Source organism: Eurytemora carolleeae, unplaced genomic scaffold (assembly GCF_000591075.1).
Source record: "Eurytemora carolleeae unplaced genomic scaffold, Eaff_2.0 scaffold1415, whole genome shotgun sequence".
Classification (NCBI taxonomy): Eukaryota; Metazoa; Arthropoda; class Copepoda; order Calanoida; family Temoridae; genus Eurytemora; species Eurytemora carolleeae.
The window spans coordinates 49,746-67,766 of NW_019397314.1; the positions used below are offsets into that span (position 1 = coordinate 49,746).

At 31.6% G+C, this 18,021-nt stretch overlaps 1 protein-coding gene across 1 annotated transcript; it reads right to left on the reverse strand.

The window, feature by feature from the left end:
• Positions 1-2,636: 2,636 nt before the first annotated feature.
• On the reverse strand, positions 2,637-17,778 carry LOC111713464 (hexosaminidase D). Its single transcript, XM_023488319.1, has 8 exons — positions 17,651-17,778; positions 12,145-12,200; positions 11,538-11,616; positions 7,031-7,141; positions 6,287-6,321; positions 4,156-4,255; positions 2,930-3,028; positions 2,637-2,654 (listed from the first exon to the last, which is right to left on the reverse strand). The coding sequence occupies exons 1-8, from the start codon at positions 17,684-17,686 to the stop codon at positions 2,637-2,639; spliced, it is 534 nt and encodes a 177-aa protein (XP_023344087.1). The 5' UTR covers positions 17,687-17,778.
• Positions 17,779-18,021: the final 243 nt, after the last annotated feature.

The window sequence follows — 18,021 nt, forward strand, 5'->3', positions numbered from 1 at the left end:
TATCTTTGCAACCCAAAGATATATTATGTTTAACGGATCGGGCTCTTTATTGCTTCACATTAAAAGTTTTTGCTTTGGTCAAGCGCTTTCTAATTCCTTTGATGACATCCTCAATATTACCAGAGACATACACCGGGGGGGGGGNAATCTTAAAAATAATTTTGATTGCAACTCTTTCCTAACATGTTGCACGTGTTCAAGGAAAATATGTTTCTTCCCTAAACTAGTTGGTCCTGTAGGAACCAGTTTTCTTCCCTGAAATATTAAAATATATTATTCTTGCCTAAACTAGAATTGGTCCAGTAGGAACTAGTTTTCTTTACTGAATTATTAAGATTTTCTTCCACAAATTATTAAAGAGTAATACAAATAAATAATTAGAACACAACTCGAAATATTTGTATTTAAAGGCCACATTTATTATTTATCTAATAAAAGTTGGTTGGATGGAAAACTGTTTAAAGGGACTGTACGCGTTATGTCAAGTGAACTTAAAGGCAATTAGATGGCAATGTCTCATTTACAACGGTCCCTTTGTTACCTTATCTGATCCAAAACATCATCGTTTTTCCGACGCGATAAGTGTTTAATTATAATAATTTCTACATTGCTTCTTATAAGCAGGAAATGCACAAGTTACTTTCGCAGAGAAACCGCAAATGAAAATATTCAGCATAGAGAAACAAAAACATGGATATTTTGCAGTCACTCATGCAATTATGTTTTGCCAATTACTTCTTTTTAAAGCTAAAACCAAGTTTGTTAAAGTATATGTCTTCTTATACAAAAACAAGCTTGGAAACCCAGCTTTGCCTAAAAACTAAACTATCTTTAAAATATTTAACCCACTCGATCAGTTTTGAAGTATTAAACCAAGCTAAGAACATTCCCCTGGTTCTAACGAATTACTTAGTCAAAATTTTAGGGAACTCAGTTAAGGGGTTCTTGAGTTATGACCGGACATACTAACAGACAAACAAAGAACCCAGCGTGGCCCATGGGAGTCATAGATAGTCCCACCGTTTACCCGCCCCTTGTCTTAAATTACGATTTTAGATAGTTTTCCCATTAAAAGTAGACCCACTCAAATTAGAATCTCAAAAAAAAGCTAAGAACATTCCCGTGGGTCTCCCGAGTTCCCAAATCAAAATTTGAGGCAAATCAGTCCATGGGTTCCTGAGTTATGATCGGACGAACAAACAAACAAAGATTACTACTTTATATATATAGATATATACGTTAGTAAACTCAAGGGCCAAGGCCATTAAAACTATAGAAAGAAGGTCATAGAAGAAAAAGAATTAGAGACAAGTGATCAGTTCTGTTTTCAATACCTTTGCACTACATCTTGAACACTGTCCAAGCTGATAAACCTCATCACAACCTTTATGATATATCATTATGAGAATCACGTATATTTTCTTTCAAATTTCATTCTTTTGAATTGAATTATGCTCAAAATTACAAAAGTTTTGTTCAAATAACGCAAATATTGTTTAAAGTTACAAACATTTTGTTCGAAAGAACGAACATTTTGTTTCAAATAATAAACATTTTGTTCGAAATTATGAACATTTTATTCGAAATAAGAAACATTTTATTCGAAATTACAAACATTTTGTTCAAAATTATAAACATTTTGTTCAAAATTATAAACATTTTGTTCAAAATTTTAATCATGTTGTTCGAAATTATGAATATTTTGTTAAAAATTACGAAATTTTGGTCGAATATTAACATTTTGTTTGAAAAAACGAACATTTTGCTCGAAATTTCTAATATTTTCTTCAAAATAATGAAAACTTTATTAGAAATTACGAATAGTTAGTCAAAAATTACAAAACTTTTGTTAAAATTACGAACATTTCTTGCAAATTAAGAAAAGTACGTACAAATGACAAAGATTTGGAACATTTTCTTCCAAATTATGAAAATTGTATACCAAATTATGAACTTTATGTTCTAAATTATGAACACTTTGTTTCAAATCATGAACATTTTCTTCCAAACTATGAACATTATGTTTGAAATTATGAATATTTTGTTCCAAACTCTGAAAATTTTATTCCAAACTATAAACATTATGTTCGAATTTATTAACATTTTGTTCCAAATCATGAACATTTTATTCAAATTATGAAAATTTTGTTCCAAATTATGAATATATTCGAATTAAGGAACGTTTTGTTCGAAAGCATGAATATTACTTTCTAAATTATGAACATTTTTATTTCCGAATTATGAATATTTTGTTAGAAATTATGAACATTTTTTTCCGAAATCATGAAAATTTTGTTCGAAATTATTAACATTATGTTTTCAAATATGAACATTTTGTTCGAAATAATCAACATTTTGTTCGAAATAATCAACATTTTGTTCGAAATTATGAACATTTTATTCGAAATCATTAATATTCTGTTCAAAATTAGGAAAACGCGTTGTTCCAAATTATTGATGTTTTGTTCGAAATAATGAACATTTTGTTCCAAATTACGAATTTTTTGTTCAATCAAAATTATTACCATTTGATAGAAATGCTTAACAGTTTTCTAATAAATTTTTAAAGTTTGAATTGCTTTCGAGAATCTAGATAGTTTTATGCAAGTTACAAATGACTCAGGAAAGCCTAATGATCATGACGATATTTTCCCCTAGACACCATTTAGTTAAAAATCGATTTAGAAAGAATCAAAATGTTCCAAAAATGTTCGATTATAGACTTCTCAAAAATGAATAATGCCAAAAAATGAAGCTCATGGCTAAATCTGACCAAAGCATTCTAGTCTAAAAGTTGCATGATCTGTGTCGGTACAACAAGTACTGTACAGTCAGGCTACCGGCGTGACCGGTGTACAGTTGACCCAGCACGTTTTATTCAGAAAATGTAGCTTTGCAAGANATAATAATAATAATAAAATAATAATACCTTGATTTTGAGAAGATGTTCTAAGTGTCCGAATGTTTGTACTAACGGTATAACAGATAGATTACTCTTCTCTGCTAGCTCAAGGATAATCTTCACCTCCTAAACATCAAATATAGATTAAAAGGACTGTTAACTTATATTAAAAGCGACCTTCAATTTATAAAGTGGAATTTGTTCCATTCACAACAGTATTTATTCAATCTAAATATAAACAATTCAATTATTTAATTTATTCAATCTAAATATAAACAATTCAATTATTTAATTTATTCAATCTAAAGGATGATGTAAACCTTTGATATTTCAAATTTTGATTATTTGATCTTTAGATATATTTTCCTGATTGTTCCAATTTTAGTTTTGGGCACCCTGTGAATCGAGCTAGCAACTCTTCAAAATGAAGATTGACTTAAAATTTTGTAATTACCCCTAAAGAAATAAATCTTATTAAGTGTATTATCACCCGTATTGATTTTTTGAGTTTTTTAAATTAAACTAAAGCATTTGAAAAAGCTTTAATCGCGCGCAAGATGCTGAAATTGAGAAACCATTATTTTTTAACCGTCGTTATCTATTGTAAAAGGTTAAAAAAACGACATAGTTGTAAACTGATTATTTATTCAAACCACTCTTTATTTACCATAATGGCAATAATATGATTTTTTAATAAGGGTGGTACATTGTAATTAATCAAACAGCTGCAAGCAAAGGAAATAAAAACATAAATAATGTTTTACATGCTGGGAAAATATAGTTGTTGCTGTTTATTAAAGGGAGAGACCATCTAGGTAGCATATTTGAACCGGAAGTGCAGTATTATAGTATATTATATGTGTATAATTTTTAATTACATTAGAAGTTCTAAACAGTTAAAACGTCAAATTGGTTTTAAAAGAATACTAAAGGTTTTCTCTTTAATACTGCAAGTCTCTCACTTTGAAACTTTTATATAGAATAAGTCTTTACGCGTGTATATATTATCTTATAAAACATTTCTTATAAAGAATATTTTGTTCTGTTTACTATGAAAGTTGACCCTCGTAAATATGCCTCGGGAAATTTTTATTTGGAGAAAATGTTTTCAAACTCAAAATCCAAACATTTCTTATTTCGAAATACTGAAAGAATTTCAAAATTAACACAATTTTAAAGATATTAACTGTATATCTTCCATTATATTCGACATGTTGAACACAATGTTCGTAATTTCTATGGACAGTTGTTACCTGAACGGTGTACGCAACTTTAGATGAAGCATTGGCAAGAACACCTGTGTAAGGGAACATATCTTCCCATTCTATCAATAGATCTGTACCACCAGCTAACCTGGATTAAAGGAACAGTACATATCAATAGATCTGTACCACCAGATAACCTGGATTATAGGAACAGTACATATCAATAGGTCTGTACCACCAGATAACCTGGATTATAAAGAAAATAGGTAAGGATTTACAAATAAAATAGGTAAGTCTCAATCTTCACCTAGAATCTAGAAGATAACTCCGTCGCCCCTGACCAAATAAGGGTTTAAACGGATGCTTTAAGAGCTGATCCTTTCATATGAAAATTAGGAATAAATCAACTCCGCAGATGCTTCACAGGGCGAGGTTTGAATATTTGTATATGTATCAATTCTATAAGGACCGATTTTGCCGTAAATTTATGTAGCATCAATGTGGAAGTTACATTTGAAAATCGAATAAAAAAGGTTCTTCCCATAATCTTAAAAGGTGTTAATACTAAATAAATTTTGAACAGTTCAGGAAAGGCTCCTGAGGCCTTTAAGAACCAATTTCATCCGAAAGAAATTGTAAAACTTACTTGTGACAATCAGATTTTTATTTTTGAGAATGAAAAAAAAAGTTTTTTGTTGATGTTTTACTCATTAGCTCAATACTCAATAGAATATTTAAAAGAGCTATTGACTATACTCTGTAGCTCTTTTAAAAGAGGGGCAAAAAGTGCAAGAAAAAGCGTAAAAAAAACAATAAATACTATTTTAATTATTTCCATTTATAATATGCTTTTAAAGATTTTTGTCAACAAATATCTAGTATTCACGAAGCATAAATAAATATTTTAGATTTTAAATATATTGTATTGTGTATCAGGTTTGCAGAGCGAGGTGAACAAGGTGGATATCAGCAGCAAGATGCTAACGAGTGCTGGATGGAGCTCATGAAGATGCTGCAACAGAAGACTAAGGTCATCATCAAAAATTATTAAAATTTTCCCAAATTTTTTAATACTAGATTTGTGTAATTTTCTAGAATAAATACTATGTTTTGATTGCTGTTTGAGCTATTCTGTTTAATGAATACAATTTTTGTTTCAGGCTGTCGATAATAGCAAAGCTGCGAATGCTGTTGAACAGTTCTTTGGAATAGAATGTCAGTCTCAGCTCAAGTGTGTAGAGGTCAGTAAATAAATCATTGCTTAGGTTCCATTTCATTTGGATGCGGAATGCGGATTCGTATCCTGGACCCTGCTAGAAAATAATGATCATGAAGATTTATTTAGGATTTTACTGATTTTTTTAACAGAACAAGAATTTTCGAATTATTTTTCTTTCTTTTTTTCATTTATCTTTCTTTATGCAACAACATGAAAAACCTTTTAGAGATAAGGACATTTCTCTTTTTTTGTCGAGTTTGGTTGATATTTTGCCCTTGGATCCGAATTCGTGATCCGCATATTTTTGCGGATCCGGATCCAAACCCCCCCCTATGAATGGTCCTACTGCTATGAATTATAGATGGCTAATTAAGTTTGATTGATTGATAAGTATGATTCACAACCTCATTGTATATTTTTTGTACATTGGATATTATTATTAATAATTTAAGCTAAGCTACGCATTAATGGCAATATTTACTATGATTTTTTATCATTTTATAAGCTGTGTTTTTTTTTTACTTTATTTCATTTATAAAACAAAAAACACGCTATACAGAAGGTCAAATTTATGCGATGCGATATCGTGTATCTGTTAGTTAACTAGGTTTCAAATGCTCTAACATGTTCAAACTGTTTTAACGTGTTCCAAACTGTTTTAACGTGATTCAAGCTGTTGTAACGTGTTCCAAGCTGTTGTAATCTGTGCTTAACTGTTTTAACGTGAGTTGTTACACACTGTTCTAACGTGTTCCAAACTGTTCTGAAGTATTCCAAATTTTGTAACGTGTTCCAAAATGTTGTAACATGTTCAAAAATGTTGTAACGTGTTCCAAAATGTTGTAACGTGTTCCAAAATGTTGTAACGTGTTCCAAAATGTTGTAACATGTTCCAAGATGTTGAAACTTGTTCCAAACTGTTGTATCGTGTTTCAAAATGTCCCAAAGCTACAAAATTACCTGATCAAAGGGAAGAGATCTTGAAAGAAGGAAATCTGAAAAATATATATTTATCATGTTTCAAGCATCTGAGTAATACAAACTAATTAAGCTTGAGATGACTGTAAGCATAATTAAGAGGTCACATGACAATGCCCGATTAACAACAGTAACCTTAAAAGATTTGTATGATCAAGTATGAACTGTGGTTTCTCTACAAAAGTGACTTGCCCATTTCTAGTGCAGAATAGTAATCTAAATCGTTTCAAACGACAATAGCTTTCACATTAATAATTAGATAGAGGTTTTAAGGGTACCGTTGTAAATCGGGCATTGTTTCTTGATAATTCGCTGACAGTCCCTTTGCGCAGCACTGATTTTGCTTTTTTCCTACAAAATTCATACAAATTATTAACTTAATAATTCTGAAATGTACATGTTGCAAAATTTAAAGTCCCAGTCTTGAAAATTGATGCAATCTTTCATAGCAGTCAGGATCAATGTGAAAATGATCAATGTGAATATGATCAATGTGAATATGATCAATGTGAATATGATCAATGTGAATGTGAATATGATCAATGTGAATGTGAATATGATCAATGTGAATATGATAAATAATGTGGAAGATATCCAGAAAGCACAATGCTAAATAATCCATTTTTAAAAAGCTTGCTTTACAGGGTTTTATTTTGAATCGGACAAAAACGGAGAGTTACGACTACAGTCCCTTTAAGTGCATTATAAAAGGTTTTTAAATCTTACCTTTGGTGGACCTCCCTTTAAATCTAAATGAACAAGTCTTCTCTCCGGAATAAAGAATTTAGCTTCGTCTCCAACCATTTGAACCCGTATACTCTTCAGGTGCTTTTTAGACTAAACATAGTTATTATAATTATAATTATTATTATAATTATAATTATTATTATAATTATATCATAAATAATAATAATATCACTGTGATCGCACAACACTTCATTTTTTGCATAAAATGTGCTGGGTCGACTCTGTACTGGAAAACCAGTCTGGACGGTACGACTGAATCTGTGCGTGTAGGTACTCGATCTCTCCCTCAAATACCATGTATTGTTTCTCCAAACTACCATGTATCTTTTAAGCTCCACTTTAATTGTTGCAAATTTGCAAATATTCAAATATTTATTGAAAATCTAATGACCGAATGCAAATCTGAATATATTGTTTTGTCTGGTTTAGGTAAAATAAAGCATTGTGGTAGAATTGATAAAAGCCCAGTTTTGAGCACGAACTAAGGGGCCTGTTTAGCAGGAAAAGTCAAGAAAACCAATACCTTTGAAGAGTTAATGTCCAAAAAACGTAAAGGGATGGGGTTCCAATCCAATATCCCCCCCTTCCCTGAGCATAAAATTAACTAAAACAAATGCAAAATTGTAAAATAATCGAAACCTTTTTCAGTTAAAAAGTTTAACATTCATTTTATCTGACGCTTCACATATCCTTGCAATTAGGAATGCAGAAAGTTGATTACGTAAGCTGATAAATAAGCCAGGTGACATATGTCAAAATCGATATCATTTCCTCTGATAATTAATATGTTAAGATTAAAAAAAAACTAAAAAAAATTCGGCAAAAATTGTCCTGTAATGAATATTGTGTAACCCTATATCTGTAAACCTGAACTACGTTGTACATTATTAATCAACTACGCTGTATATAACTATGTAAAACCTGTAGTTTAATTAGGTTTGTATATAACGATATAAAACTTGTATTTGCGTTGATTAACTTAACTTGTATCATAGAACCCAAAATACATTCAGTTGGAATAACACTCAGCTTTGATTAGGGTGTGAGAGTAATTCTTCTTGGTTAAAGAAGGAGAAGCGTCCTGAATCACTTTCTTGAAAGATATATATAGTTTGGGAATTACATTGAGTTGTATCTTGTAAGACAGATACCTGAGAATACAGACTAAGTAGTATCCGGTTTTATATTGACTATGGGATTCGTGCGAACCTTTAGTTCTTGATTGAATTGTATCTTGTAAGACAGAAACCTCAGAATACAGGCTGAGTCGTATCTGGATTGATATTGACTATGGTATTCATGATGAACCTCAAGTTCTAAATTGAGTTGTATCTTGTAAGACAGATACAGACTGAGTAGTGTCCGGATTGATATTGACTATGGTATTCCTGATGAATCTTAAGTTCTAGCTCTAGTTCTTAGTTTGCATACCAATCTCTAGCTTTAGTTTATAGTTTGAAATACACATCCCTAGCTCTAGTTTATAGCTTGAAATACCCATCCCTAGCTCTAGTTTCTAGTTTGCAATACCCATACCTAGCTCTAGTTTCTAGTTTACAATACACATCCCTAGCTCTAGTTTCTAGTTTGCAATATCCAGCCCTAGCTCTAGTTTCTAGTTTAAAATACTCATCCCTAGCACTAGTTTATAGTTTGTAATACCCATCCCCAGCTCTAGTTTCTAGTTTGCAATATCCAGCCCCAGCTCTAGTTTATAGTTTTCAATACCCATCCCTAGCTCTAGTTTCTAGTTTGCAATACCCATCCCTAGCTCGAGTTTCTAGTTTACAATACCCATCCCTAGCTCTATTTTCCAGTTTGCAATACCCATCCCTAGCTCTAGTTTCCAGTTTGCAATACCCATTCCTAGCTCTAGTTTCCAGTTTGCAATACCCATCCCCAGCTCTAGTTTCTAGTTTACAATACTCATCCCTAGCTCTAGTTTCCAGTTTGCAATACCCATCCCTAGCTCTAGTTTCTAGTTTGCAATACCCATCTCTAGCTCTAGTTTCTAGTTTGCAAAACCTATCCCTAGCACTAGTTTCTAGTTTTTAATACCCATCCCTAGCTCTAGTTTATAGTTTACAATACCCATCCCTAGCTCTAGTTTATAGTTTACAATACCCATCCCTAGCTCTAGTTTATAGCTTGAAATACCCATCCCTAGCTCTAGTTTACAGTTTGCAATACCCCTCCCTAGCTCTAGTTTATAGTTTACAATACCCATCCCTAGCTCTAGTTTCTAGTTTGCAATACCCATCCCTAGCTCTAGTTTCTAGTTTGCAATACCCATCCCTAGCTATAGTTTCTAGTTTGCAATATCCAGCCCTAGCTCTAGTTTCTAGTTTGCAATACCCATCCCTAACTCTAGTTTCTAGTTTGCAATACCCATCCCTAGCTCTAGTTTCTATTTTGCAAAATCCATCCCTAGCTCTAGTTTCTAGTTTGCAATACCTCCCCTAGCTCTAGTTCATTGTTTACAATACCCATCCCTAGCTCTAGTTTCTAGTTTGCAATACCCATCCCTAGCTCTAGTTTCTAGTTTGCAATACCCATCCCTAACTCTAGTTCTAGTTTGCAATACCCATCCCTAGCTCTAGTTTCTAGTTTACAATACCCATCCCTAGTTCTAGTTTCTAGTTTGCAATATCCAGCCCTAGCTCTAGTTTCTAGTTTGCAATACCCATCCCTAGCCCTAGTTTCTAGTTTGCAATATCCATCCCTAGCTCTAGTTTATAGTTTACAATACCCATCCCTAGCTCTAGTTTCTAGTTTGCGATACCCATTCCTAGCTCTAGTTTCTAGTTTACAATACCCATCCCTAGTTCTAGTTTCTAGTTTGCACTATCCAGCCCTAGCTCTAGTTTCTAGTTTGCAATATCCAGCCCTAGCTCTAGTTTCTAGTTTGCAATACCCATCCCTAACTATAGTTTCTAGTTTGCAATATCCAGCCCTAGCTCTAGTTTCTAGTTTGCAATACCCATCCCTAACTCTAGTTTCTAGTTTGCAATATCCATCCCTAGCTCTAGTCTCTAATTTGCAATATCCATTCCTAGCTCTAGTTTCTAGTTTGCAAGGGGGGCAGAATAATTATTAGAGTGCTGACGTCTTTCCACTTTGCCGTGAAAGTAGTAAAAACCCCGATTAAAGCTTTAAATTGTCAAGGGGAAAAACATTCAGCCTAATAATTAGAACTCATGTCAAATTTCAGATATTTAAAAAAAAGTTTACATTTTCTCTCAAGCAATTCAATATTTTTTTATAAAATGTTAGATTTGTGCGACTGAGTTGTAATAAATGTTAACTAGAATTTTAATACTAGATACAGTGATTAAAAAAACCATTTTGTTGCCATTTTTATTTACAATAAAAACTACCAATACATACAAAAAAAAATGAAATTAATGTTAATTTACATCAAACAAAATTCCCATCAAAAATTCTATCAAAATGCAAAAAGAAATGGGGGAACCTCGAAAAGAAAATCTGCGAACCCTTTTTATTGTTATTAAATAAAAATTGTTTGAATGGAAAATCCATATTACCATCTTATTATCTTAGATTTAAATTTTAGATTTTAAATTTTCCACCTAAAATATGAAACCAAAACATATTTTTATATTGTTTTGTAAAACAACGATAACACCATTTTTTCCCTCACAATATAGGCTATTGATAGCAAGATAGATAGATAGATTTATAGAAAGATAGATAGATAGAAAGATGGACATATTTATGTACACATATGAACTAAGCTATTGTAAAGGTTAATAAGCTATATACCTTTAGTGTTCAGTGCACTGATTCATTATTAGTTAGTTAAACTAGGTATTTCACCCCAGCTAGGATAGATAGTTAGTTAGCTACAGGGAGAAAGCGTCACATTTTTGTATATTTCAATTTGTCGTTCTCTAATGAAGTTTACTTCTAAATACTCCGCTGGGAAACATTAAAACATTTTGGCCTCAAATCTTTAACTTTGCCAAATAAATTAAATTCAGTTTTCCATGACTTTAAGTTATGTTTGGGTACATGAAAATTTAAATTTGATACATTTGTGAAAATAAAATTAAAATTTTTCAGATATCTGCAGGATTCCAGTATTACCCCCCCCCCTTCCTTCCAATTCCTTACTGGGGCAATTTGTACCAGGTGTCTCTGAAATTTTAACTTTGTTGCGTTCAAAGTTAAGTTTTTAAATTCAATTTTTTCTTTCATTACTTATTATTTTGAATAAAATAAACTATTTTATTTTTCCTTTTTTTGTAGGGCTTTGTTGATCTAATTCTACGAATGTCAGATGAAGAAGACTGAACAAAAATGTAGAATGAAAAATGAAGGATAGGATGAAGGATAAAAAATAATAAAATATACTTTGCTCTTTGCTGTGTGTAAGATGGTGAAGTTATGGATGAAGGATGAAGGATGAAGGATGAAGGATGAAAGATGAAGAATTAAAATGAAAAAAATAATTATATATAATTACTTTGTTCTCCGTTGTGTGTATGATGGTAAAGATAAGGATGGAAAGAATGAGGAGAAAAGAAAAGGATGAAATCAGTTTTCTTAAAAAATAATAGTTTCACTTTATTTAAAAAAAATTACATTTCAAATAATTCTATTGAAAGTTCATTCATTTTCATTAGAATAAAACAAAGGTACGCTTTTTATATAAATAAAGATTGCAAACCAAGGTGTGTGTGCTCTTACGGAAAAATCAAGCGGTATTTTGCCAATATACTTTCAAACGTAAGCTAAAATCGAGCGCGTAGCAGTTTTAAAATGTATGTGTCTAGGCCTACAAAAAAGTATAAGTTAGTTGGTGAGGTATAACCAAAAGCCAAGGCGTTGCGACACTTTAAAGTTTAGGCTGTCTAAAAATATAATGACTAAGTTTTACAGAATAGTTTTTATCTAAAAGATCTTTGAATGTTCAAAAAATTAATTTACAAATGCAACAAGTTTTGATGAAATTGAAAAATCAATTATCTTTTGATCTGTTTGTTACATACAGATATTAACTTTCTTTTTTCAAATTTGCATCTAAGTTCAAATTAAATTTCTAAAACTAGATTAAAGTGAACAATATTTTCCTAAATTGTTTCCATAAACTCATCATTTTCAAACCATTTCTTGTCTTTCTCGAGCCCTGAAAACAAACCAATTAAATTGTTTTTTTTTGTTGAAACTTTGAAGTTTTTTTTCACAATAATTTTTTATTTTTTTTTCAGAATACTAAAAAAATAGAGTATACTAAAAGAGTACAACACTTGATTACAGAAGCGTCGACTAAACGTCCTAACAAAAAATATTTTTTCTGTTTAAATAAATAATTAACTATATATTTTAACCCTGGAACATTAAATATAGTTGATGAGGCATAAAGAGGGCTAGAATAATAGATGGGGGAGGGGAGGAGGATGAGAGGGATGGGAGGANATCTAATACTACTACAGTAAACATATATAACTGCTACACTGTAGTAAGTATCTAATACTACTACAGTAAACATATATAACTGCTACACTGTAGTAAGTATCTAATACTACTACAGTAAACATATATAACTGCTACACTGTAGTAAGTATCTAATACTACTACAGTAAACATATATAACTGCTACACTGTAGTAAGTATCTAATACTACTACAGTAAACATATATAACTGCTACACTGTAGTAAGTATCTAATACTACTACAGTAAACATATATAACTGCTACACTGTAGTAAGTATCTAATACTACTACAGTAAACATATATAACTGCTACACTGTAGTAGGTATCAGATACTACTACAGTAAATATACGTTCTGTCCAAGCGTAGCAAACTTTCTCGCACTCTCTCTCTCTCTCTCTCTCTTGCTTTATCTATCTCTCTCTCTCTCTCTCTCTCTCTCTCTCTCTCTGTGTATACCCATTTTTACTCACACTCACACACACGCACCACTCAAGTCACACGTCAAGGGGAAACGCAAAAAAGCTAAAACAAATAGGTAAAATGGAGTCAAATAAATTATGAAAAAATCATGTTGAATGAAAACTGTTCAATGAGAATAATAAACAATGTTGATAACATGCAAGCTAACATATATTTGTAAATGTATTTCCTTGACCAAAATGAACAAAAAATTGATACAGTCAACAAAGAAAAATGTTTGTAAATGCGCAAACATACACACAGATGTACAAGCGAAAAGTCAAATCGTTGTAAATATTCTTAAATCTTGAAAATCTTCAAATTCTTTGAGTCTAATGTTTTTGTCACTTTAAGAGTTTTTGTTTGCTAAGTCCAGAAAGGTTTTGTCAACTTTAACCTTGAGGAGAAACCGCAATGATAGGTTTGCAATAATTGAACGATTTTTTTGTGTAAGAAGTATTTACTTTTTATAAATACTATTGGCTTTTAGGAGGCTTCGCGCCTATCTTCTATTTCAACCTATAAATGTGCCTCTATATGTGAGTATACATTATAAAATAATAAAAAGAAAAGTTCTTTGATCTAATGATATGTTATTTGCGGATTTTTTTTAATTTTACGAAAAAAAAAGTTTTGGAGACAATTTCTGTATTTCTAAGCATGCACAAAGGGATATGTCCTCATTTCCCTAGAAGTTGATGACTTTTGACACCCCACATCGACCTAACACACAGGTTTCGAAAAAATGTACGAAAAATGTGGGAATATGTTTTGTTTTTGATAAATCACCATTCAGGCGTGCATGCAAAATAACAACAGAGTAAAATCTCTTAAAAGGCCATATTACCAGAGATTTACTCGGACAGATGAATTCTAGAGTCCAGAATTGAGTTCGATCCAAAATTAATGACTTTTGACACCTCGCATGGACCTAATATAAAGTTTTTAAAAAATGTCCGAAAAATGAAAAATGCGATAAAAATTTTTGAAAAACTAGATCCCAATTCAGGCCTGCATGCAAAAAGAATTATACTAAAACGAAGTTAGAACTTAGAAGGCCCCCCTTTGTATTCCTCATATTTTTTCCAGGCTCCTCTATCTTTGCAACCCATTTAAATTGTAAATTTTTTCAATCAAATTAAAAATTTGGAGGGTTTGCATCATCAGGTTGCAAACGTATAGAGATAATTATATTTGAATTGGTGGAAAAACTCAGTTCCATTGTCATGTGTTGCTTCAAAAATTGCGCAAGCAATTAGCAACTTTTCTCACATTGCGGAAAATTGTGCGAAAATTAGTTTTCGATGCTTTCAAAGAACTTTAAATTTAAGGGTCTTAGGGTTCAAGTTTAACTATTCAAATCACTTTACCACTTGTTTACTTGAAATCGAAAACTATCTTCCATTGTTTTATTTCAGAATTGTTTAAAGGGACTGTAAACGTAATTTCAAGTGACCCTGTGTGCAAATACATGGCAAAATCCGATTTACAACGGTACCCATAAAAGCTTTGTCTGATCAAGCATGAATTATGTATCAACGTTTGTAATTTTGAAAACTGATTATTTTTTATCGTGGTTTCTCTACAAAGGAGATTTGCGTATGTTTTACTGCAGGGAAACATTTTAAAAATTTTCAAAATTAAATCTAGAAAATCCACAATTTCTTCCACATTATTTGATCAGTTAAAGGTTTGAAGGATACACTTGTAAATCAGGCATTGTCCTTTTTGCATTAAAATTACTGTCCCTTCAAATATAAACATTTTTGAAACGAAAAATTCGACAATTACAAACGTTTGTATAATATAATATAAAATTGTCATCCGTAATCTGATTAAGGATTGAAGGGTTTTCCTCTTTTCATGGAGGGTAAAGCTTAAAATTACGTTAACAATCCCTTTAAATGCAAATAATTGTTCAGAAGACACAGCTGGCCTTTTTCCGGTCACGAGAATTCCCCCCATTGACGCAAATCTACTATCTAGGAAAGAAAGGATGTATAGTAAGTGTGCTAGGGGGGGGGGGGGNGGACATGGCCAATTTAATATTTGCAAAAAATTAAGCAGCTATACTTCAGCAACTAAGATGAGATAAGCTAGGGGTGGGCAAAGCTCTAAAAGATCTGTCTAAGATATGTTTTTTTTACACCAAAAACTTTTCATTGATTGGTATTAATATCTAATAAAAGGTTTTTAGTATTTTTGTTCAGGTATGGTTAGACATGGAAAACTAACGGAAAGTTCGGCGTACAAAGAACAGAAATTACAAAATCAATCTTGATTATATTCTCTCTTAAAAAAATCAAGAGAAAAGTATAAAAACTGAAGCACAACAAAAAATGTAAATTTTTATGCCAAGCCGGAGATAAAAGAAAATAAGTTTTTTGGATTTTGAAACAAAAATCGTTTTATTAGATTCTGTAGGGGTTATAAAACGTTTTTGGTAAGAAGGGGGGGGGAGGATTTCAAGCGAGTAAATCCTTCCCTACCACTTAAGGGTGGAAGGATTTCAAGCGAGTAAATCCTTCCCTACCCCTTAAGGGTGGAAGAATTTCAAGAGAGTAAATCACATGCCTCCCCTTCTCACCAATACGTCACGTCACGTCATCTTCAGCCAATAAGCAGTTATATCATATGCGGATTTTGAGTTTGGGTTCCTATGAAGACGACATTTCTAGTACATTGGAGTCCATCCAGAGCAAATATCTAACCTTATTAAATCCTATCCAGGGTAATGATAGTTTTATTCACAACGCTTTTATTCTTTTTTCTTCTTCGTCAATAAAGTTCTCTTTTTTAATATTATGCCCCTTAGATTTTGCAAAGTGGAGGACTTCACCTCCTGCACCACTCTCCGGCTTACAAAGATTATTAGACGAAGATATCAGCTTCGACATAAAAAAATGGAATTTAAGATTTGATTACATATTACAGACTGTAGTAAGTATCTAATACTACTACAGTAAACATATATAACTGCTACACTGTAGTAAGTATCTAATCCTGTCCCCCCCCCCTTCCTGAAACTGATACTTTTTGTTTTAGTTTAAATTTTACAAAATCGTACATTTTTATCATTAACGATTATCCGCGACCGTACAACAGTAAGAACAAGAAAACTGTGGCATAAATGTCGTCCTTATTATTCTTAGTAATTTGCAATCATAGCAACTGAGGAACGGGAACCCCTACATATATAAATCTTTAGCAATATTTCAGAAGTAAAAAGAAAAGCAAAAAATATAATTTTCTCTGTGGAGACTTTTTTTAGAAAGACAAATTCTGCTAAAAGATAATGTTTAAAATCTGATGATTTTACTATTTTTCCAAGGAATTTCAAGTATTCTGTAAAAATAAACTGTATTTTAGGAGAAAGATAAGGCTAAACAGAATAGATTTACTGCATTCTTCAGCATGCATCTTCTTTGGCATGCATTTTCTTGCATTGTGGAAAATGATATAATTTCACGGCGTGTTTTCATTTTAATCATGATAAAGAATCTTTCATGAGTTTTTCTTTCAATCCGGATTTGGTCTTTCATTAGTTTTTCAGAATTTATTCTTTCAGGAGTTTGTCTTTGTAATGCCTGATCTATTTTTTCAGTATAGTTTTTCATTTAGTAAATATTTTTTTTAATCTGTCATTCCGGATTTATTTTTTCCGGAATTTGTTTTTATTCTTTCATAAGTTTGTCATGTCAAATTATTTGTTTTTTCAAAATATTGTCCTTCTGGACTATATTCTTTATCTGGTCACTTTCCAAATTTTTTCAAATCGAAGCTAACGGTTAGTTCCAATCGTTTTTAAAATAAAATCTCATGTAGCTGTTAGTTTTAGAGGGTAAGAACGCAACTTTGTTCCGTTAACAGTATTTTTGTTTTTTTAAAGTTAGCGATAGTTAAACGAACTCAATTTTATTAACAGCGTTAAAGGAAAATTTACAAAGTTAACGGCTAGCTATTACAATTATTAACGGCATTAAGGGCTGAAAGCGCCGAAAAAAAATTTAAACACATAAAACATGTAAATAATATTTGCTTACAAGTTTAATGCAATCTTAAGCAGAAAAAAACGAAATTCACAGTTTTAAACAAGAATTCCCTCTTGTATTCGTTTTCACCTGTTATTTTTTTATTCAAAAACAGCTAATCCGTTTTTTTAACAAATTAAAAATTAACGATTTTTTCCGTTTGTTAACAGACTCTTCCGCTTATAAGCGAAAACCTCAGTTTCGTTAACGATACTTTGCCCAGCCCTACATTTGGTTTTTAAGGAAATTTGTCATTTTGGATTTAGTTGCTCTTTTTTTCTCTGAGAGGTTTGTTTCTGGATTTTTATTTTGGCGGGGAAAATGAGTACAAAAAGTACATTGTAGAACTTAAATACGGTGACAGAATTCCTCCGTTTATTGGACCCTGGAGTTGTAAAAGTGAAATATGCGGATATTTTGCACAAGCTAATTTTTAGTTAACACCTTACCTTAGAGCTTGCTTTCTATGTTTATTTTCCTTAATTTCGATCAATTCTTTTTTTAGGATGAAAGATCAAAATGTTAACAAAAGTTTCGTGATTATTTTTCAGCACTTTACTCATAAAATTCAACCAAAAAACCACGTGACAAACAATTAAACAGTAGGCCACAATATAATATCATTTAAAGGTCCGACTGTGAGTATATACCTGTTTTTTAACGCAGTTTAATAAAGAAATTTGCATTTATCCATCATTTCTTTATTTACCATACATGATACACCTTGTAATAGGTTTTCAGCATTTTGTGTTAATTCTTTCTGAAATATTCATCTTTAGAACAAATCTCATCTAGGTCATTTATATTTTCGCTAGATGAGTACCCCCTGGGTTATACTTAGGCTTAAAAATTATGGATTTTTCATATTCCCCGAATATGCTGACATTATGATTTAAGGTCAAGCGCGGGTAAACGGCCGAAGTAACCTGGGCATTAGTGAAACGCCGCGAAAATCAGCCAGTCTAGTAAATCTATGGAAACAAAAAATTTCGATTTATTACGACCTAGAAATAAGATTTAA